This window comes from Pleurodeles waltl, chromosome 5, assembly GCF_031143425.1.
Source record: "Pleurodeles waltl isolate 20211129_DDA chromosome 5, aPleWal1.hap1.20221129, whole genome shotgun sequence".
In the NCBI taxonomy this organism is placed as follows: domain Eukaryota; kingdom Metazoa; phylum Chordata; class Amphibia; order Caudata; family Salamandridae; genus Pleurodeles; species Pleurodeles waltl.
Window position 1 is genome coordinate 817,469,733 of NC_090444.1, and position 24,642 is coordinate 817,494,374.

General features: G+C 41.4%; 1 protein-coding gene across 1 annotated transcript in view; it reads left to right on the forward strand.

Annotated features, from left to right (window-relative positions):
* THEMIS (thymocyte selection associated) overlaps nucleotides 1–24,642 on the forward strand; it is a 264,427-nt gene that overhangs the window by 126,825 nt on the left and 112,960 nt on the right. Inside the window, exon 2 of the mRNA XM_069236570.1 lies at nucleotides 3,148–3,303. Coding sequence (XP_069092671.1) covers nucleotides 3,148–3,303 — 156 coding nt within the window. The remainder of the gene's footprint in view (nucleotides 1–3,147; nucleotides 3,304–24,642) is intronic.

Below are 24,642 nucleotides of genomic sequence, written 5' to 3' on the forward strand. Positions count from 1 at the left end.
GGGTGAGTCCCAAATATAAATAAGTCTCCTTCTAACTGGGGTTCTCCATGAATCTTGATAAACAAGAAAATGAGAATATGCAAGTATATCAAAATAATTATTCTAAAACTAATCAGAAATTCTCTTCTTTTTTAAATCTAAGACAGAATATTAAAATGTTTTGTGAATGTGCCCTAATAAGGATCACTTCACTGTAGAGAGTGACTGAAAGCCAAACTAAAAGCCCCCCTGCGCTCCTTCACATGGTGAGACTGCAGCATAAGTCATATATATGTTGTGAAACCATAATATGTGATCTGGTGCATTCCATGTTTCCTGCAAAAAAATATGTATGTACTCAAACCACAGTGTATTTTCAATTTTAGAGCTTAGGACCACAATATTCAAGGATTAAAAAACAATAGTGTTAACCAACATATATCCACCTTTTCCCTACTAACATTATCCATTAAACTATTAGACATAACACATAGGGAATGCTGAAGCACCAATGGAGGTTTGAGGAAAAACAGTCAGTCACTTTCATCAGTATGTTTGCAATATAGCGATTGTTACAAATGGGGTCTCTAATTGGCAGTCAGATCACACCCTGTCCAAGCAGGAACCCTCACTCTAGTCAGGGTAAGGGACCAACACACCTAAAACAAGCCCTGGTCACTCCCTTGGCAGCTTGGCATGAGCAATTAGGCTTATCTCAGAGCCAATATGTAACGTGTTTGTACAAACATACACAGTAACACAGTGAATACACCACAAAAGGACAACAAATGGGCAGTACTCCTCCTCACTGCCCTTCAGCTTTTCTCCTTGGAGGAGTCTCCTCTTGATCCAGAAGTGTTCTGAAGTTGTGGGGTCAGCAGTTCAATACTTATACTCATCACTGCCTTTGAAGTAGACAAAATTCAATGGGAAGTCTTTGTAGTGCCCAAGATCCTGCCTTTCCTGCCGTAGTCCCAGACACAGCCTAGGGGGTTGGAGCCTGCATTGTGTAAGGACAGGCACAACCCTATTCAGGTGCAAGTGTCAGATCCTTCCATCACTCTAGCCAAGGAAGACCCACCAGGATATGCAGGACACACGTCAGCTCCCTTTGTGTGACTGTCTAAAGTGAATTCCCAAATTGTCAGTTGTCAGTCTGACCCAAACGTGGATTCAGCAACCATGCAGGGGCTCAGAATGGTTAAGCAAGAAAATGCCCACCTTCTAAAAGTGGTATTTTCAAACTTACAATCTGAAAACCAACCTCCCAAAAGATGTATTTTAAAATTGTGAGTTGAGAGACCCTCAAATTACATATCTCTATTTGTTCCCAATGGGAAATTACACTAAAAGGATATTTCAAGGCAATCCCCATATTAACTTACTGGAGAAATAGGCCATGCAATAGTGAAAAACAAATTTAACAGTATTTCACTATCAGGACATGAAAAATACAGCAGTGCGTGTCCTGCCTTTTAAATACACTGCACCCTGCAAATGGGGCTATTTTGGGCCTACCTTAGGAGTGCCTTACATGTACTAAAGGGGAAGGTTATGGGCCTGGCAAGTAGGTGCACTGGCCAGGTCGATATGGAGGTTTAAAACTGCACACACAGACACTACAAGGGCAGTTCTGAGAAAGGTTTACGGGGCTGCTCATGTGGGTAGCACAATCAATGCCCACTAGTAGCACTTGATTTACATGCCCTGGGCACACATAGTGCACTTTACTAGGGATTTAATAGTAAATCAAATATGCCAATCATGGAGAAACCAATCACCAATCCCATTTAGCCGTAGAGCATATGCACTTTAGCACTGGTTAACAGTGGTAAAGTGCCCGGAGTCCTAAAGCCAACAAAAACAGGTCATCAAAAATAGGAGGAAAGATCAAAATGTTTAGGGATGACCCTGCAAAAAGGGCCAGGTCCAATAGCAAATCTTCTGGAAACAGGCGAGGTACTGTACTTAATTTGTGAAAAAAATAAGTGTCAGCGCCCTTGTCAGAAAGTGGCTACTAGGACTGCCAGTGACAGTACCTGCACAACATGACCATCACACTCATATAAGTGTAAAAATTCAAACTTTCAATATGCAATAAAAATGGCAAATACATGCAGCCCAAGCAAGCAATTCTTATAGCTTGGGTGCCAGTTATTAGTGATTTTAATGTATATTTAATTATTAAGCCATTGTTGTGCTCCACACAGAATTAGACAAGCAGCGCCACCATGTGGTGTGGCAGGCTGTTGTAAGAGTCGGTGATGAAAATAAAGTGCTGGTGCAGAGCACTGGAAACCACTGGCTCAAATTAAGCACTAGCCAGGTATTAGTATGTGGGACTGTATGGCTTTTATCTGAGTGTGTGTTACTAACACTCTTTGGCCTACAACCCTAGAGGAAATACATGAATGAATGATTGAGCACAGATTCCCTAATCGAAGCAAAGTAAACAAATAACTCAAACAGAAAGGTTTTTTTTAAGTTCACGGTACTGCTACTTTCACTGATTTGTGACGAGGTACCAACCTAGGAAACACAACTAACCAAAAATAATTTATTAAAGCCCACTTTCTATCAACATTGCCTTTGAGACCATTGATTCCTTTGTTCTTTAATTGCTCAAGGTTCTCCTGTTTTGAGTTTGTTAGGAGGGAACATCTAATAGCAAAACCGCATAAGGAGCAGTCTCTAGGGGCATCTGAATAAGTAGTAAACGGTTTCGTGTATTCGCGGTGTTGATTACAACATTAGTGATTGATCATTATAGTTAATAATATTAATCAAGATGTTTTGCATTCTGGAAAGTTATGCAAACACGTTCAAACGAACGACCCCCTATCGCATATTATCACTAGATGGTGAAATATGGCTATAGCAAAAGAAGAAAAAATCCGTCAGGGTCCAAGAAATGACTCAGGAAGACCGACTGAAAAGAATGGAACCTTTTGCTAGAACCTGTACTGCCTTCACCTCTTTATGATCTTATGAAATAATGTCGATAAAGTCTCTTTCGGGTTTACTGAGGTGGTATGCACTGAAGCCCCACTTTTACGGTAGTCTTTTTTTCAACAACATTCTTCTTCGGTTTACTGACCTATTTTGAGTCATTGCTTTATATTTGACTGCTGTGCCAGGGTATTTCCAATAAATGTTGTCTTTTTATAGGTTCCGTTTATGAACTGTTTGGAAATGAATGTTGCCTGCCTACAGGAGAAGAGATAAAAGTAACTGGGATGAAAATTCACAAGGTCACAGCAAGTTTCCATGGCAGTGGAGACAACCAGGGCCTGCAGACAATTGATCTTCCACTTGATTTTCCAGGTAAAGTATACACCTTATCTGGTCTTTATTTGGTTTTCATGTTTCTGCTTTTTTATGGTCGTTTGCAAAATAGCCAGCATTGCTTCACTTGCAGTGTGGACTCCTACATTTGTGTTTTTTTGCCTCATACAATGCACATAATCTGAAGAGTGAATACATGATGACGAGCTTGAGAACACCAGTATCAGTTAAACGACATTAAAGAGATCATGACTTAACACTCCGACTGAAAGTGAACAGGAGAATCAAGTCGTGATTTCCTAAGTGGTAATGGGCTTTAAAAAGGATTACCACTCCTTATTTCTGTTTTTAAACTTTTCAGGTCCTCATGATTTGCATCTCGAATGGGAGAGTATAAGGGCTATATTGTACCGAAGAGGCAAGTAAGCACACATTTGTGGCATGCTATTCAGTAAGGGCTATGGGAGGATTTGATCATGCATTGCAGTAGAGGATATAGGGTAGGAAAGTAAGGTGCTTCTCATGGACGGTAGAAGTGACCTGGCACCAGGAGCAAATAAATCTCTTACCGTCACTAAAATGCAAGAGATTGTCTAAGGCAGCATGGCATAATGTGGTGGAAGACAAAAGTGAACGTGGATATTTTTTTGTACTGACCAGTTGCGGGGGTACAGATACCATGCTGACATCGGTTTGATTAACATCTTTAAGTGACCGCTCCCATTTCAATTGGTTTGCATTCACTTGTGATAAACATGAATAGAATTTTCCACTTGTATTAAAGATTTATTGCTGGAAGACATGGGTTTCCATATGATTATATAATTGTTGGGTCAGGATTCCCTAATATTGTATTAAACATATTGACAACCAAAATATTGAGGGGGTAAGAATATCTAAGTAAGTATAAATTATCTAAAATTAACTATAAACAATCCCACATCTATCTATCTATCTATCTATCTATCTATCTATCTATCTATCTATCTATCTATCTATCTATCTATCAAATTCACTGACAAAGGTTACATGGTCGTTATATTTAGTTTCAAATTTAAAACACACAAAACCATAGAAATTCAGCTTGTATAGTTAGAGTTATTTCAAGTATCTATAACTTGTGCCCTGAGGTAACTAGAACTTGCACCCTCGCCATGCACAGTTTTCTAATTAATAATTTTTTCTGCAAATGTTTAGTGATATTATCAATGATGTCGTAGAAGATGTAAAAGGAGATGTAGTATCTGGGGCAATTTCAGTGCATGGTGAGGGCACGAGTTATAGTTACCTTATGGCACAAGGTTTTGTGCGTGTAAAATCTGACCCTAAGTATAATGTCCCTGTAAGCCTTGTTTTTTTCAGTTAATTTCTAGTTTTTTATTTTAATGTTAAGCAAGATGCCTATTGCAATCCACGGGGAGGGGGTGTTGGCCGCAGGGTCTGGCCTGCTATTGTTGTGCCCCACCAGCTTGCTCCTCTTTGCCATCCATTGCCCAAGTACATGCCCCTGCTTCCACATTACAGCCCTTCATGGCTGTTGTTCTGCCACTGCCCTTCACGCCTTCCTGGAACAGTTAGCTTCCTGCAACATCCAACTCATCTCTACCCTCTGTTGTCTGTGACCAAGCACCAGCCCCCTCCCTCCTGCCCTGCACGATCCAATGTGCTTCCACTGCCCTTCATTTAGCTTGATGTCCTTGCCCACTCCTCCTGCCCTCTGTTGTCCAATTCTATGCCCAATCAATGCCCTCCTCTTTAGCCACTATGATTAGCTTGCTGCACCCACCCTCCTTTCCCCTGCCATCCTTGCTCCCTCCTTTTTGCCCACCATGTTCCATGGACCTGCCTCTGCCCCTCCGATCTACTCAGTGTTATGTTGAGTGCCACTGCCCCTCCCACTTACTGAGCATGGTCAGATGGCTGCCACTTGTCCTTGCAACACATACCCTGCCTGTCTGTGTTCCATGCCCCATCCTCTCACTCCTGTCTTCCACGTCCATTTTGCTGCCACTCCCTTCTGCCCTCCATGCTCTGTTGGGCTGCAACTGCTCCTCCTGCCTACACTGAGTGGTCTTTTGTGAAGCCCCTTCCGCTACCCTCTCTTGTCTGTCTCCAGCCCCTGACCCTCCCTTCTGTCCGCATTGGTCCTTTGTGCATGTTCCTGCCCACTCCCTCTTGCCCACCATTGCTGTTGTGCTACCACTAACAATCTTGCTTGCCATGCATGGTCTTCTGTGCTGCCATAGCCCTCCCATCTGCTGTGTGTGGTCAGCTTGCTGCCCCTGACCCCCAACCACCTGCCCTGGGTTTTCTGTGTGTATGCCCTATACAGTCTCACTGTTGCCTTCCATGATGTACTGTGCTTTCAGTGTCCATCCCAACTGCCCTGCACCATCAGCTTGCTGCTCCTGTCCTGCCCCCATGACCCCTGCCCTCCTTTTTCCATGTGCAGGCCTCTATCCCCTCCCTCCTGCCTTGTCTGGTCCGTTGTCGTGCCCTTGCCCCCTCCCTCCTACTCTTCATGGTTCATTATGCTGCATCTGTACCTCCTGTCTGTCCAGTATGGTCAGTTTGCTGACCTTGCCTCTTTCCTCTCTGCTCTCTGTTAACCATGTGCATGGCCCTGTCCCCTCCTTATTGCTTTCTATGGTCTGTTGTGCTGCACTGCCGTCCGTTATGAAAGTGGCACTCCTGATGTCATCTTTATGTAATCAAAACTGTAATACCTAAAGCATTTCTCTTATAAATTATAAAAATGTAAGGGTCTTATTCCCATAGAAACTATGGTTAGAACTCTAAAAAACTAAATTAGAACATATTTTCTGAGTTCTCAAATAGTGACAAAGCACTTTTAAATTATTTGCTATCTTTGTTTTTTTATCCAGTTGTCACTTGATTTTATGTTGCACTTTGGGGAGAGGATGTGGCAATACGGCCAGAGATGCAGACTTTGCAACTGGAGAACCAGGTTTGATTTTGATGTCAGCTCAACATCCTGTGATTCTGGGCAAATCACTTAATCTCCCCATGCCTAAAACCAAAATGAATGTGTCCTTTTTTAATGTAACTAATGCTCATGTAAAGCCCTCCACTACCTTTCGGTCAAGTCTGCACTATATTGAACTGCAAAAAGAAAACAATTACATGTTTTGCACAGTTCTGTCATTGGGCTATACTTGGACTACATTTGGGTGATATTTGTGCTACACTTGGGCTCTTTTGTCTCTTGTGGCAATCTTGGGAGACTTATTTGTTATGAAGCTTCCTAGTTTCCACAATTACTGCAGTATCCTCAATAGAAAATGCTTTCAGTTTTCCACTTCGATTCCATCAAGATGGCATTCAGATGTGCCACACTTTTGGCATAAATTCAGAATGTTAGCACTCTAGTTGCTCACTAGAACCTTATAGTAAAGTTGGTGATCACTAGGGAGTTCACTGGCAGTCTGCTGCTCATGTGAAAAGTGCAAGTTTCAATCTGCATGTCAGAATGTTTTAATGATATAGAAGAGGAACATATTTGAGAACTCACTTAAAAATGTGTCCTAATTTTTCTTTCTACAGCACAAACCACAATTTGTGTGACAAAATTAATCGCTCATTTTGTTCCTTTCTAAATTAAATGTTTTAAGTTTTACCAGTTTGATTCAATCAAGATGGCTCAGGTGTGCCACACGTTTGTCATAAGTATGACTGTTAGTGCTCTCGTTGTCCTTTAGAACACTCTGGGAGGCTGCAGTAGAACATAGGGGAACTGACACGCTGCTCCTGTTTGAAGTGCATGTATCACTGAGAATGTCAGACTTCATTCTCATATGGCTGAGAAAGGTAGTGTGAATTTATAGAAAATATGCTCTCATTTTAGTGTCTGGAGCACCTTCCATAACCTCTATGAGCAGAATGCTTTTTCACAGGGTAAAATCACATTAGAACACTCAAGTGTTCCTAAAATCACTATGGTAACATTAACAAGTGATTTATATTATAACTTAAATCTTTCATCACACTTTATATGTTCCTCTTTTTTGTGACCCTCAAAACCTGCCACTCACTAGAATGCATTTCAGTGGGGTACTATCATGTATGTTGGTCCCAAGATGGATTCCAGCACTTCCTAGTTGAAGTGCTGACACCCAATCAGATCGTACCAAGAGATCTGCACTTAGGCTCCGTCAGATATACAAATTTATTTTTTTCTTTAATTCTCAAAAACTACTGAACAGATTTACCTTAAGTAATAAAAAGCACACTTTCTGGTCGAAAAGCTACCTTTTGACAAATTTGATTTAATTCCATTCAGCGGTTCAGGGTGTAGACATGTCTAAAAATCCCAATGGAAATTAAATGGGGACAAAGTGTTCCGCCCCCCCCCTTTTTCTCAGCTCTCCCTGACAAAACACCCTGAAACTTTGAAGATAGCAGCTAACGTGAGTGGCAAACTAGTTTTGAATTTGTTTTGAAGATTCTTCAAACTGCGTTCAGGTTATTATCAAAACAAAATACTCCTTCCCTATGGAAGCTAGGTCCCTACCTACTGGCAAGCTCCAGTAGATAATGCATATTTGGTCACCAGTAGGTAGTTATAGGTGCGTCCTAGTTTCCATTGGAAAAGCATATTTTGTTTTGCCAATAACGTTGACGCCATTTGGCAAATATTCACAAAATTTTCAAAACTAGTTTTCCATTCATTTCAGCTACTTTCTGGAAAGATTTGGGGTGATTCATCAAGGTGGGGCCAAGAAAAGGGTGAGGCCCCATACTGCGGTTTCTCCATGCAGTGTTCCATAGGGATTTCAGACACAACTGAAGCCTGAATTACTGAACGGATTTACACCAAATTTGTCATTAAGCTAGATGTTAGACCAGAAAAAGTGCATTTTGTAATTTGGTGTAAACCTATTTACTAGTTTTGGAGATATTAAAAATAAAATATTTATGTATATCTAGAGATGTGGTTCCACTGCTGATCAACTGCAGTGAATCCGCAAATCCATGTGGCAACAACAATGCCATGATTTGGCTGGCCGCAATCTGGGAGGAAAGTTGCAGCTGCCATTTTGTGTATCCGCTCTCAGTCCTGCGGGGGATAAAACTTGAAAGTGGTAAGAAAAGTAGAGGTACCCTGACCCTGTGGGACTGATGAAGGAGTCTGTGAGGGACCCGTCTTGGGTAAGAAATTGCGTAATCAGTGTGAATCCACAACTGATCTGCAGATCCAGACTACAATTTAAAACAATTCACCCATTCACAGACCCACTCACACACTCACTCCCACACCCATTCCCATACACACACACACACCCACAAAACCACTACCATACTCAGTCCGAGACCCACACAGACATTTTCACATATGCTGTCACACCCCCACACAACCACTGACACATCCACTCACAGATCCACACAATCACACACCCACTCACAGAGCCACACAACCACTTATACTCACACTCACTCACAGTCCCACAACTCCACTACCACACCCAGTCACAGGCTCACAGCCACTCACATAGCCACTCTTACACCCACTTATACCCCCACAAAACCCCTCACACACCCATACAGCCACTCACACACCCACTCACATACCCAGTCATACACCCACTCAGAATCCCACTCACAGACTCACACACCCACATATACAGCCCCACATCCACTCACACACCCATACAGCCACTCACACACCTACTGAAGACTCACAAAAGCACTCACAAATCCACTCACAGAGCCACACAGCCACTCAAATTCACACTCATAGACCCACTCATACACTCACACACCCATTTACATGCCCACACAACCATACACACCCAGTCACATACTCATACAGCCACTCACACACCCACTCACAGACCCACAGCATGGGGTTGTTTGTTTGTGGGGGTTAGCCAGGCATGGCTGAAGGCCATGTGCAGTAGCAGCTGGTAATTAAATAATACTTTACATTTAAAAAAAACCTAGAAAATCACTAAAAAAGCAAGGGTTGCTGGGTTGTTACAGATAGGATACAGAATTTTTAAGAAACTTAGAAAGTCAGTAAAATAGTGAAGGTTACAGGGACATTATAGTTAGGTTCAGATTTGACACACACAAAAACATAGAAATGTAGTGGTTAGAGTTAAAGTTATCACACAAATTCATGCCGTAAGGTAACTATAACGTGCACCCTCACAATGGACTGCTAATTACCCCACTTATTACATCAGTCATTACATCTTCTATGACATCAATGATAATATCATTGCAACATTTGAAATACAATTATTGATGAGAAAATTGTGCTTGACGTTTGTAAATCCGTTCTGTTGATGCTACCAACATATCTCTTCCAGTGGTTAATTTTAGCAGAGCCCACTGGAATTCAGTTTTGGTGAATGGCACTTATGTTTCCTCATCAGATATTGACCAAGAGCAAGAAAGGAAAACACATCCACACAGGAAAGAAGGAGGAGGAGGAATTTGGAAAAAACATCACAAAGGGAGAAAGCAGGAACCTGCTACAGTGAGATAAAAGGGCAGGAAATGTCTGGTGGTAGATTAAAGAGAAGTGAGATGAATTCAAAACCACACACCTTTGATATTTGGCACTCCAGCATTTAGTAGTGATTTCTGAGGAGAACTGTGGGCACCAGAACTCATTATTTTACAGATTAAGCACTGATCTCTTCCAGCAGTTACAGATCACCGGAAGTCAGCAGACTTACTTGTTCTAGGATTAAAGTAAAATTTCCAAATCTCTCTTCATTTGAATAACCATCATTGGCTTTCAGTTGAGAAAATACATTTTTAAAGCAGCACACAAGACTGGTACCCTCTACATCCACAACATTTTTTATGTTATTAACCTTTAAGATGCCTTCAGTCCTTGTCTACACACATTCTTTAGTAGTTTCCAAAGTCAGATGGATCGGAAAAGGGAGGGGATCTTTTTTTCCACTTACCTTCAAAGCCTCAAATTCTCTGTCTTTAAACTTACATCCCGTGACTTCATTGTAATTATTTCACAAACTCCATAATGGAACTCATAAAGATTCTGTTGCTGCTTTGCTATACTTCAGACTGAGAAAAGATTAAATGAAAGGAATGCCAACAATGTAGCACTCCTAGTCTGAGTAATACATTTAATAAGACACTTCCCAAGGTTCGTACAGGGAAAGCGTGTGGGTCAAATGCAACAACACAAGTACAGTTCTGAAAATAATCACAGCATTAGAATAATAATGATCATTGAAATAAAGAAAATACACTACTTCAATCATGGATAATATATATATTTATTTATATATAATTATTATATATATATAATTATTTATATATATATATATATATATATATATATATATATATATATATATATATATATATTGTGATTATATATTCATGCACAATGCAAAGCTAAAAATAAGAATTAAAAATGCATCTCCATGGGACTGGATAGTGACATAATCTCTTTGCCAACTTCAAGTTGAGAACCCAGATGACTGCGGAAAGAGAACCACCCTCAATGGGAATCTGGGCAAAGGCGTCCCCTTCCCAGAATGAGTTCTGTCTAACCCCAGTCATTAAGCTTCCCTCTGAAATATCCTAAACAAGCTATAGCAGAGAATTCTAGAATTCTAGAAACTCCCCCTCCCATACTGTACATTGTTCAAACGCTGGCTGAACTAGTCCATGTGGAAAGAGCACTCTTAGACATTGACCACATCCCAAGGTGCGCTCCCAAGACCAAACTGTTCCCTGCCATAACATAAACATTTTCTGGTACATCCCTATCTCTCCCTCAAATCTCCGTGTTATGTCCCTGCCTTGGTGAGAAAGAGAACAAGAGGAGCGAAAAACATGTTGCATAAGTTGTGCATGGAAAAATACCTACAACACCAATATGACGGTGTTTGAAGCTAAGCTAAGCACAAAATGGAGTCAGTGGTAAAGATGGAGCTGAGGGTAAAATACAGATAGCATTACAGTTGAACATTAGGTGATAGATTAGCCCATATTACCTTTAGCATACTCAATAAGGTAAGCTTGAAGCCCCTAGCCACTAAAGGCTTTTGCAGAAATACCCAGTTCACCAGGTTGACGGCCTTCTCTGTATCTAGAGGAAAGAGCAGCACCTTCCTATCCCTTCTGTGTGCTAGGTCAGAGATGCTAAAGATCCTTTTGATATTATCACCCACCCAGCCCTCACGACTGGTGCCAGTCTGATACATGCGGATCAGATGGAGCATATGACCCACTAAAAAGATTTTGGTAAAAAGCTTCTCAAAAGGGTTCAGCAATGACATCAGTCTATATGACCCCAGAGGAGCTGGCTTGTAGGCAGAGTGGGCAAATGTAGTGCTGGTGCATGCATGCATGCATTCAAGGTGAGTAGTGTGTGTAACTAAAAAGAAAAAACACTCACCTTGCTTGCTGCACAACGTCTGACTTCCTCCTCTCTCCAGTCACCTCGAGCTCCATCAAATTCCCTTATGCAATCCTGGTGCTGCTTTCATGCTGGTAACCAGCATGAAAGACAAATCAGGTTTAGAGGGAGCAGCCTCTCTCAGTGCTCCAAAGAGCACTGGATTCCTGTGCTTTCTTTTACTCAGCTGTCTTAAGACAGCTAGGTTAGAGAAGTTTAAAGTGAGCATGCCAGGCTAGCCATTGCAAGACAGCTCACCAAAAAGACATGCACACTTTAAACTGTGCAGAGCTCTCTGCTGCCACTCAGCAGAGTAAATGAACTTTATCACCATTTTATGTTTCATCCGTGAGGAGCATTTTAGGCAGAGGTGTGGGGCTCCTCTGCCCTAAAAGAGGAACCACCCCTGTATGACTTACATACTTCATGGTCTTTTCCCAGTTTGTGGAAGAGGGAAATCTATGTATCCTACATGATGGATGTAATCCTGGCTTTGGATGCAAAGTTGTTGTAGTGCTTGCTATGGAGTGGATGGGAAGAAGCATTTAAAAATGGTAGGTGCAAAACCATCTGGTCCAAGGGCTTTTGCCACATGCATGGCTTTGATTTTCTTCACAACATCTTCCTCAGAAATAGGCTCTGGGGAGCCTGGCTTGGTGACAGTGTGTATAAACACATCCCTTCCAGATTAATTTTGACTTTACCAGTTGTTTCATTGGCTGTATATACATGGTGATAATATGGCCAAAGCTGTCTAACTTTGCCCCTTTTGCTCTCAAGGCGGACATTCTTTTTATTCCTTACTGCCTGTGTGTACAAATGGGTATGTTGAGCTCTTGATGTCTGAAGATTATAGCCTCTGTTGTAAGTCCCTAATAATATATTTTCCACAGCATAACTCTTAGTTGTACTCCTAACACTTGAGGTTTATGCCATTATCCCATGTAATTTTTTTGAGACAAGCTGCTTCAGCAGTGATCTACCTACCAAAGACTGCTTTAGAAGTACTCCATAATATCTACAATACACCCCAGTTTTGACGAAGAATAAGAGCTTAAATATTTAATTTTTAGTATCCACATAAGCTACCACAACCCGTAAGAACATCCTCATTGGTTTTCCAGTTTCCATTCTGAGACTTCTGTCTACCCTCCTAGTTCACAAAATATACTTCTGGACAGGGTGTAATGCTATAATGAAATGACCCCATGGAATGCCTTTAGCAGGAGGGAACCAGTCTCTGGTCCACCAGTAGCAGATCCAGTCTGATATATGAATTACAGTGTGCAGAAAATGGAAGAAATCCATCTTATTCTCATTGAAATGGTGGAGGTTCCCACACATCTAGCATTCCCACTTCAAGAAGCCACTGATTGCTCTCCTTTGATGAGACTACTGTGAACCACCAGTATAGCCTTCCCTTTTCACTCTTCCTATCTTTGACTAGGTTCAAGTCACTTCCCTATTATCAGAGGCCCTGAGGTTACCTTTTGTAGCGTTGGGAAGCTTCTTGAACAGTGTTTGGAGCTTATACAGACACCAGTGCATGTCTTCCACTGAGCTAATAACTAGTCAAGTCCCCTCTTTTTCTGCCCTACCTCCAGTAGATAGAAGCATGCATGTTTGATAAATAAGATTCACAGTCGTGCTTTCTTTGCATTTGTGGAGGCAAAGCATTGACTAGAAAAATGTGTGGAGGTTTCATTCTTCAGTATTGGCTAGGAAAATGTGTGGAGATCTCATTCCTCAAGTGTTGCACTTTAGCAGGTGAGTGTCATGAAGAAACAATTACTATTTCGGAGAGAGTATGGCATTATTGTCCACGGAGGGACATTAAGGCCCTAACAAAGAAGGAAACCAACCAAAAACCTAGTGATTCAAAAACAACATAAAACTGCCCAGAACCAAATACTCCCACTACCTCCACAACAAAGACAAGCTGAAAAGGATTTGCTGAAGCAAATGTCAAGTAATGAAAGGAATTATTAAATTAATGTTAACCACTGGTGAGGACTTGGGGCTTCATAAGTTTTCACCAACTTCATACTCTTGACAGAGACAAGCTGTGTCTTGGTTCAGTCTTGGTTCTGCTGTAATAGGAACAATCCAGTCCAAACTGCAAAGCGGGCTCCTCTTCAGATGGGAATACTAGAAACCCCAGACTGGTTTCTGGGGCTAGGCTAAGAACTATGCATGATCAAAGTGTAACAACCCCTCTTTTCATAACCATCCCCTTTCGTCACACCTTCATGTCACAGGCCTAGGAAAAAAGGAAACAACTGTGACCAAACAAACCCTTACATGACAGAGTGAACACCATATAGCAGTAACTAATTTCCATCAATAGCTCTCTCTTCTTTCCCAGTCTACCCTCCCATAAAGTAGAAAAGGAAAATATAAATGTGTCATAACAGCAAGAAAGAAGAAACCCTCTCTAACAGTCACTCCTTCTAGGTAACTTCTTCCATTTGCAACCACAGGATGGCCTGGGTGAGTGTTTTCCCCTCCACCTATCTCCTCCTCAAGTAGCAGAACTTTTTAGGTTCTTCAAGGAATTTCAGGATGACCAGTTTTTTCTCAAATGAAAACGTAGATAGATGGGGTGTCTCCACATATATGATATCTTCTTGTAAAGTCTGTGTTGGGCTTGAATGGTTTACTTTCCTGAATTGTCTCAATGGACAGATATTTCTTGTACAGGTCAGCTTTGTAAAATTTGAAAGTAAAATCATCTGATTTTGTTGCTGCTGTCATGATCTTCTCTTTCATACAGAAAGGGTGCATTAGGTGAATGATGTTCTGTGTTTCTTTCCAGTTCAATCACCTCTGAAACACCCAAGCCCAAAAGTGTATAAATAGTCTTCTACTCTGCTATACACACCATACCTGGGATGCCTCTTATTCAGGCATTCCTGAAATAGTTTTGTAAATCCTCAAATTTTTCCCGGAGGATAACAATTTGCTTCTCAAGAAGAAATGCTTTGAATGTCATTAGATGGTTCCTCTGGGAAGAAAACGTGCGCCTTAGGTAGTTCATGTCTTTTTTTTATTTATTGCAGAACTTGTTTGAGGTCTGCTTTAAGTGAGAAGAGGTTATCTCTTACATTCTTGTACTATACCGCCATCACATTTTTTCATAACTTTGTTTCTATCTCAATCTGACAGACCAAACAAAATCCCCATCTCTGTGTCCCATCATAATTGTACTTTTTGAAATAGTCTCATTCTGGTCGACTTGTGCATGTAAGTACACCCTTTATGGATTTATTTTTTTGTTAGAGCCAGTCCTGATTCAAAGAAGTCTGCTGGATATGATCATGTGGGTCTCAGAGGGGCTGGCCACTAGTATCTAGGCTTCTCCTCATCACTCTGAATCACACTATCCAGAAGGGGCCACCAAGGTTTCCACAGTAGTGTTTCAGAAGTGGAGTCTTTGCTTTGCTGTCTAATCCCATTGAGCTCCCCAAAAGTTGCACCTCCCACCCACCACTGTCTGTGCAGCCATCCTGATAGCCTTATATCCTGCTTCCTGCACCAGTTGCCGGGGAGAAACCTGCCAAAGTCCAATAAGGCCTCTCCCTCACTTCAGTTGCGTACTGATTGACCCAGTCATTGCATGTGATCAGACCATTCTAGCTAACAGTCTTTGTGTCACTGTTCTCACTGTGATAGTGTGCTCCGTCTATGGGTTTTAACAGTCTCTTGATGGGCCACTGTCTTCCCTTTACCACCATTATCTGGTGCACAGGGATATGCCAATGCAGGTAACGGTGGTCCCGTCAAGCCATCAACCTTGCACCCCACCGTCAATTGAGTTTGCAAATCTCCTCCAATTCTGCTCCACAACATCAGTCTATTCTGCTGTCACAAATGTTGGATTAAGGTGATTTTCACCATTTCGTGAAACCACCAAGGAGTACAATATTGCTCAAAGGCTTTGCCCTAGGTGGGTTCTGCCATTATCTGTCAAATTGTATCCTTCAGCTGTCCCCTGATTCCACATATCTCTAGGATGTTTTTCGATGATTAGTTTATGTGGGAGGCTGGACATAAGTGATAAAACAGGAAGGCTGGGATAGAGACCCAGAGTAACATGGTCTGTAATTCCATTGTGATGCCGAGGCCTCACATATATTTTTTTTCCTGCATTTTTTTTTCTACAGGTGCAAATTGGACTTGTGTTATGTGTAACACCTTCAAAGTGTTATGGCCCTTTAGCCAGCAGTAATTTCCATGCTGGGACTTGTAGTTTTACATTTTACATTATAAATATGGCCCTGCTACTCCAGCATGCAAAGTGTTGCTGTCTATAAAGCCAGGACTGTCAAAGGTGTCATGCATGCAAATTGCAAAATGGTTTCATCAGCACTTACTTGAGCCTAGGTTCAGGGATCTTGGAGGCACCAGCGGGAACATAGTGCAACATATGGACTCAGTTGTCATTTTGAAAACTTCACTGGCAATTCTATCAGTAATAATTTATTTAGCATTTGGAAATGGAAAAAGCACTTAAAACTTGCTGGGACCCCCAGTAAACGATACTATAGGTGACTGCCTATATCTCTGTAAGCGTCTGCATAATATTTGTAATAATTATACTCCAGTCTCTCTTACTTCAATTAGTTTGTCTTCCTGTTTTGCAGTTCACAACTCTAATGAGTTTGTATTTCTTAACAGTCCAAATCAGTATTTCGGGCCGTTAAGAAATGCAAACTGGGCTTTTCTAATGTACAAAGCCCATTAATGAATCGCAAATTGTGATTTCTACCCACAATCTGTAATTCTCAGAATAGGAAAAGCAAATAGGGATTTCCTATTTGCATTTCCTATTCTGATGTACCATGCATTTCGAAAATGCGATTTGGGCATTCTGGAGATGCAATTACCACCAACCAGATGCAATAAAAAAAAGTACCCAAAGCTGCTTTTTTTAATAGGAATAGAGCATACACATGCCCCTTAGGCATATGTGTGCTCTACAGGTGCACCTCTATTTTTGGGGTGCACAAGGGGGGCCTTTTTCCCATTGCCATCCCTGGTTTTTCCTTTCATAAACAGCGATTTCTTAATAAGAAATTGCTATTTAGGAAATACAAAACCAGCCCATTGGCTAAAATGCAATGGGATTTCTTAATACCGATTTCCTAATAGTGATTCTTGCTTTGTAGGAATCGTTATTAGGAAATCGGTATCTTTGTACATACAATTTTCCATTTCTTAAATAGCGATTTCTATGAAGTCACTATTTAAGAAATGCAAAATTGCATTTTCGTACATCTGGCTCCATCTTTTGCCAGGGTTGTGCTAATTCTCCAGGTAAATATTTCCAAGAAAACTGCTCTTTGTTATAATGTTATCTCTGGTATAATAATACCTAAAACTTAAAAGAATATACGATTCTTTTTTAGGATTTATTTAAAAAACAATTTAACACAAACTGCCCCCTTAAATATATATCCAACATTTTTCAGCGTATTCAGTTTGCAGCTAGAATCTCTGATGCCCCAAAATATTCTTCTACAAACTAACCTGACCCATTTCTTTTGACAAAATGATGTTTTTCTAATGGAACATTTGTCTTTCTAATAGAATATATTTATCCATTGTTGCCAATGCTTCTTTACAAACATTTCAAATTCTGGATGAAATGCAGAGAGCTTCTAATTCTGATAAATTGTGACATTCTTTGCTCCACATCTTCAAGACAAAAAAGCAGCAATTGTTTTTTTTCCATTCAGCATGTTAGTGTCAATACCAAACAAATAATTCTCAAATGTTCTGTGCCGACATTTACACTTTATTATTGGCTTTCCACGAAGTGGCAAAAACAGACTGGGCTGCACATGTGTTGAGAAAAACTATCTCTTAAACTTTAAAAATGTTTTTCTCATAAGGCAAGTTAGTCAATCCATAATATTAGATCGAGTTGTAAACATGTACACAAAAAATAATGTAGGGCTCAGGGAACGTCCTTGACAGAGCCCATGCATCAGTGGGCTTCACTGGTTCTGCTGAAAAAGAGAAACATTCAAGAGAAATGACGTGTTCTGTCAGAAAGAAAAGAAACAAGACATCTAGGGGCCTTTCAACAGACGTCTATCTTACATAAGCATTCCAATAAAATAGAATTGGCAACAGCGTGAAATGTAGAAGGAAGATCTAAGAAGACCAGGATAGCAAAATCTCCATGATGCATTGTCACTCTCAGGTTGTCATGGCGGTGAGTATGTCGGTTTCTATAGTATGATTAGCCCAGAACCATTGATTGAGCTGGATGTAGAAGTAGACTTCCAAATAACTGTTTGTCCATTGCGTTTTCCAATAATTCAGCAGGCAATAGCAGTAGCAAAGTGTGGTGGTAGTTAGGCATGACCTTAGGATCAGTTGAGGCTTTTTTCAGTAGGAGAAGAAACTGCCAAAGGGGAAAAGATTGCCCTTGAGGTAAGGGAAAAGTAGCATGGGTGGCAGGGATTTAAAGGAGAGCAAGACATAATTGTAAGGATAACAGCTTCCATGTCCATTTCTTGAAAGTGGATGAAAGATGAAGAGGGAAGCTACATTAGGGGCAAAAGAGTCCCAGTTCAGCAATTCAGAGAAGATAGAGAGGGTTGATTTTCATAATTGCTATAAAAAAATAGCTGTTTTATCTGAAAAACAAAAAGAGGTTATTGAGGGGAATTTGTAATACCCTCAGTGCTGTAGCATTTGCAAACCGTCTGAATCAGTAAATCATAGAGTTAGAGATTGCTAAAACCCAATTTCTTATATACTAAACACATATAACAAGTCAGACGTGCTTCCTGATTGCTAAACGAGTTTAAAAATGGATAGCAAATCGGTATTTGGAAGGGGTGTGTTTTGGGTGTCACTTCTAAACACTGGTTGCAAAACACTGAAATAGACCTCTTTGTACTTTATGGAAATTTTCAAAAACGTCTACTGTATTTAAAGGTGATCGCCGACAATAGCAGGGCATAATCTCTGTGCTGCCAATTCTCAGAGTGAATTACAATTTGGAACCTACCTCATGAATATTAATGAGGTAGGTCTGATTGTGACCCACTCTGATTCCTTATTTTGTGAAGCAAACTATTCATGCATAGATCTGTGTGTAAAATAAGTGGGTCTCAAAAATTGGTACCCATATTGTGACAGCTTTTTGTGACCACATTTTTAGTGTAGCTAGTCTCTAGATGTGCAAAGAGCAACTTACATATGCCAAATGTCTGGCAATTTTCATGCAGATTTGCCAAATGTTATAATTAACTGAATAACCACATTTGTAGGGAAACTGCTACTGAATTCCATCATTTACAGAAACAAGTAATTTTCCTTACTCTTGGATTGTCCTGTGACCCTCTTTACTTAAAAAGAAATTATCATGCCTCCTGATTCTTTTTTTTTCTTTGAACATTTATTTATCACTTTTTCCCAACACAGAACACACAACTATGTAAATGGTCTATAAGAAATCATTTAAACGTTTGGAAATCTGGTGCACTACAGGTGTACAACTTGATACAAGCAATGAGTCATACAATGAAGCACATCAAGGTGTTGCCTTACTCAGCGTGAAACAGAGTCCTCCAGGATGTCAGAACCTCCTCAACTTGATGAAACGGGGCTACCAACCATAACGGGAGCTCCCTGTGGATCAGAACTCTCCTAATCACAGCCATAACCACCTTCTGCGAGATCGCTGTTGTCTGCCGCACAATGTAGGGCTCCCATCCTGGTGTTTCTGAGTCTGCCATCAACATCTTAGGGAGGTCACCATCCAGGACCAGCCCTGCCTACGAGGTCCTTTTCCCAATTATCACCCTCAGCTAACCAGTGAGCTACATGCTGCATTTGGTATGTATAAAAATAATGCTCCAGATTAGGGGTATGTATTCTCTCATCCAGGTGACCCCTTATCAGAGTTGTTCTAGCCACCCTATTGTGTTTCCCCACTGACAAGAGTGACGTGACAAGGGTATTCAGCTGCCAGGAAATCCTCCGCCCTGAAGCGGATACAGCAAGTTCACACTAGTGAATAGGCAACGCAGCAGCACCACCATTTTATCTGCCGCTATTCTGCCCATGAGAAACAACAGGAGAGTATTCCAGAGTTTCACCAAACCCTTGGGCGGTCAGAAGCCATTCAGCATTATACCACCGCTGCTCTGCTTCCATATGTGCCACCATCACTCCCTGGTAACAGAACCGGCCAATTTCTCAGCTTTGTCCTAGATCTGGAAAGTCCTCCGGCGGCACCCCCACCAATGCCGCCAATGGGAACAACAGCAACTTCATCCTATTGAGCCCAAGCCCAGAAACCTCACCAAAGTCCTCTAGAGGCCACAACAGGATCAGCACAGATTTCCTCAGCACCCTGACAGTCGGCACCAGACATAGGCCTGTCACAACCGCCTTCATGCCGTTCCATTCTACTTGGCGTGGCCCAGCAGTGCCATCAGTTGCCCTCCAGGTAGTCCATCAATACTTGCTGTCCTTGCACGTGTCCTTGCCCACTGCATCAGTTGGGATGGCAGCCAAGAGCTTCCACAACCCGACCCACACTTCTACCCCCCCCTCCAGCCAGCTCACAACACACCGGTGAAGGATCTGAGAAAATCATACCAAATGTGAGCCTTTCCCTGCAGATCATATGACTGCACATTCACCAATAAGATTCTATCCAGCATGCTGTAACTGTTGTGTGCATGTGAGTAGCAGGTAAAGTCTTTATTATACGGTTGGCGGGCTCTCCAGGCATCCTAAAGCCCTAACTTATCCATCACCTCTAGCAGCACCTTTAACATGCAAGGCTGTGTGTCAAGTCGAGAGGTATGTCTGTCTTCCTCCCTATCCACAGTTATATCTCCCAGCCACAACACTGGACTTTCTAGCCCCACCCGATTGCTTCCTTGAGCTTTTAAAAAATGTTGGGATTGTCCACAGTGGCAGCATACACATTAATTAGGGAGATAGGCTTCCCATGCAGCTTTCCCTGCAGTACCAGGTATCACCCCTCAACATCTGCATACGTATGTGCAAAGGGGCTTCCTGGGGCCACCCAAACTAGTATCCCCCTAGCATAAGTAGAATAGGATACTTGGAACACCTGCCTCTTCCAAAAGGACAAAACTCTGTCTTTTGATGTCCGTAGCCAGTCCCTGGACATTCCAGATCAAGATTTTAAGGCCCCCACTCATACATGTACCCCATCCAGAAGCTGTGTGCTTCCCTGTAGTGCCCATATTTATACTTTTTGACACAAAACTGCCTTTGCACAGTTTTGCGTCAAAAAGTATAGCGCTGTCTTGCCCCATTCCAGGACGCCAGTCGGGTGCCAAAATAATGGAATGGCGCAATCTGGCAAAATGTGTGGGCTAACATCATGGAACATGACTTTAGCCGGGTGGGGGTCGTGGTCTGGGAGAAGGGGGTTTTACATCCAAAAATGGCATTAGGCTAGTTAGAGTATAACAAAAAATGACTCTAACCAGCCTAGCATCATTTCTTGATCCAAAACCATCCACACACCATGACTCCTGTCTTATAAATGACAGATGTCATGTCTACTACCCCAATGGCCAGCACAGGGGACAAGGGTCCCCCGGGTATGGCCAGTGCACCCAGTGTCATGTAGGGGCCCATTTCAGGGCCTCCAATGGCACTTTGGAGAAATAAAATACTTACCTCTACTTACCCTACTTACCTGGGATGGGGTCACTCATCCGGGGGTGTCCTGGGGCTTGGGGAGGGCACCTGTGGGATCTTTCCCTGGTGTTTGACCATGGAAATGAGTCCGCAGGTGCCTAACGCCTGCCCTGGCCCAGGTGTTAAATAATGGGGCTAAGCAGGCTGAGCACCAAGATTTAGACCTGCCTCCCTCCTGTGCATCAGTTTTGCCCTGGAGGAGAAATAAGGCTCTACGGCCTTAGAGTCATTTTTTGAATGGCAACACCCACCCTGCATCTCATTGACGCAAGGTGGGTTCACGCATCCCAAAAAATGACTTTAACTCCAATATTTTGACGTTAGACTAGTTTAACGTCAAAATATAAATATGGAGTTAAGTTTGCGCTGAATTAGTGTCAAACAAATTATGCTAATTCAGCGCAAACAGAGTATAAATCTGGGCCCAATAGATACAATGATAAGAACTAAAACTACTTTAATGAATATCAAAAAACAGTTTGCCCTCTCCCCGTAGCAAACATAGCAAGGACATTTTTCTACATAAGTATACCTCTCATGTGCCAGGCCCATAGGTACCCCATGCTTCCAACCAGGATAGTAAATACCCCCACCTCCTAGCTGGCACCACCTATGCCTTAAGGAACATATATTCGGCCAGCATGACTACAAACGATCATCATGCCATAGCCCCTTCCAAACTGGCCACAACATATTTGTGCTGGATCGTTCTATCCTATGTCCGTGTCTGGAATGGCATTGATGTGTGTAGACTGAGTGTCTGACACCAGGACCTCCTACGTGGGCAATTGCTGCCCCAGCCTTGTCAGTTGCAAATTTCCCGACCCTACCACCTGCATTGTACAGTCTTCCTGGATCGTGACCCTCTGCACATCTGAGGCAGGTTCCCAGGATCTGTCCCTCCTTAAGTGGCCCCTCCAATTATCATTCGCCTACTATGTTTTTGGATGACACCCAGTGCCCATGTTTCGAACCCGGGGCCTTATCCCACATTTCCAGCAAGTCCATAAACTCCTCAGGATACTCAAAGAATTGTGCCTTTCCATTGGAGAGGAACTTGAGTTTGGAAGCATACAGCAGCATGTATTTGAGGTGTGTGTTGCACAGATGCCTCCTGATTTTTGTACAAAACAAAGTTGAGAGCACAAATTCATGAGAGTTGTATAGCTTTCAAAATAAAGATGGCAGAAAAAATTTGTATAAGCCCCTAATCCAGCAATCGTATCTCTCCAAACCCTCAAATTAGCTTGATGGAACTTGAAAGTTTCATGCTACATAGGCAACTAGCAAGCTATAGAAAAAAATGAAAGCCTGCAACCTTTCAAAACATGCGTGACATATTTTTGTAATGCAAGGTTCTCAAAAACTACAGAATTGCTTTGTACTAAACTACAAATACTATGTTCTCTGAGTAAAGATTAACCTTTATTCCAAGATTGGTTTGGTTTGGTTTAGCTTTTTTTGCTGTGGAAGAGAACGAATATCCCCATAGGAGTGAAGATGGAAAACACTTTTTTAAATCTTCCCTCCTTAATGTGTTCTCTCTTGAATGGAGCTGCAAGAAACATGACAAGCCAAAACCGAGTTGGATGTACTAAATGAGTGCCAAATTCTGTGCAGATTTGTCAAATGCTGTCAATGTTATTGACAAGCCAAGAAATGCCTTTTCAATGAAAGTTCATCTGAACCATAACCACACTATCTATTGCTGAACATCTGATGGTATGTGTGTGTGTTTGTGTGTGTGCATGTGTATTTTTGTGTTAACTGTAAAGAATGACAGTGATCAGTGCTAACATTGACACAAAAACTCAAAAGATAGGAAATACAAAAGGGGTTGACAAGTTTAACATGTGTCTACAGAGATATCATGCTTCAAAAATATAGCATAACTATTGACAATAAAAATATATTAAGATAAAAATGTAGGTTATTATAAATATACTACTACACACATTGAAGTAAGTTGAGGCGTCATCAGTGATGTTATCAATGATGACATTGAACATGCTATGGATGATGTAATATGTGAGGTCATAAGAAGTGCATGGTGGGGGAGCAGGTTACAGTTAGCCTGCTGAACTGTAACTGAATAATTTCAGTGTTTTTTGGGGTTTAAAATGTTCCATTATGGGTTACTGTGTTCCATAACTATAACATCCTTTAAACCTTCGTTTTTTTCAGTGAATTTGTAGAGGTTTTTTTGACACAAAGATCTTCTTACAATACCTAACTGAAACGTCTGTTTAACCTTTGTATTTGTAGTCAATTTCTGTTTTTTTCTAATATACATATATTATTAGGATGTCTAACTCACATCACTTAAACATTTCGTTTTCTGTAGGGCTTTTCTCTAAATGTAAAGTAAGATCTTATTACTTATACTTAACTATAATGTGACACCCGTGTTCAGTTTTTCAGTGAATTTTCATGGACATTATTTCACCAAACAGAAGTGGCAACACATGCCCTTTGACCTTCACTTTAACACATGCTTACACATACACATGCATTCACACATACGCTTACTCTCTCTCACACGAACACACTCTCACCCACAAACATGCACACAACATACATTAAAAAATATTTTTTCTTTCCTCAGTTGCCAGGAAAGGTCATATTCCAGATTTTTCTTCTCCATTTTAACTACACTAATGGTGAATAATGCAATGATATTGGCGATTAGTCTAATAAAAAAATTGACAGAAAACAAGGAGAGTGGAGCCTCAACTGATGTCGGTAGGAACAAGCTGTACTTGTGTTTCTGGCACTGATTTTGCCACCTCGGAAGCCAGGGTTGCAAATGCAGTGCTAGGAGCTACAAGGGGAAAGTTAGGGGTCATAGCAGCGACCCCTGGCAACCTTTAAATGGTGTCCATGTGAATTTTAAGTACTGTCTTGTAAATTCTCATCTACATGCCTGATATGAATTTTATTTATGTTTTTTACCTCCCATAATTACTGCCGTGCTACCACTGGGCCCATCGAACCAATGAATGGGTCCCACAGAAGTCCTGTGTGGGGATTTACTTCCTGTTGCAGGTACTGCAAAAGTACCATGGCACACAATAAAGATGTCTTGTGTTTTTTTGTGAATTTTCTGCCTTTTCAGTAGTAGCTGTACCATAGTGCCTGGATGATATTGCAGTACTCAAGATTGAAAGGAAAGACAACTGATTGGTTAAAATACGTGTCTTGCTAAATTTACATTTAGTTCCAGCCCTTCAACAGCATTAAAGATTAGCACTTGGGCATGTCCACAATCA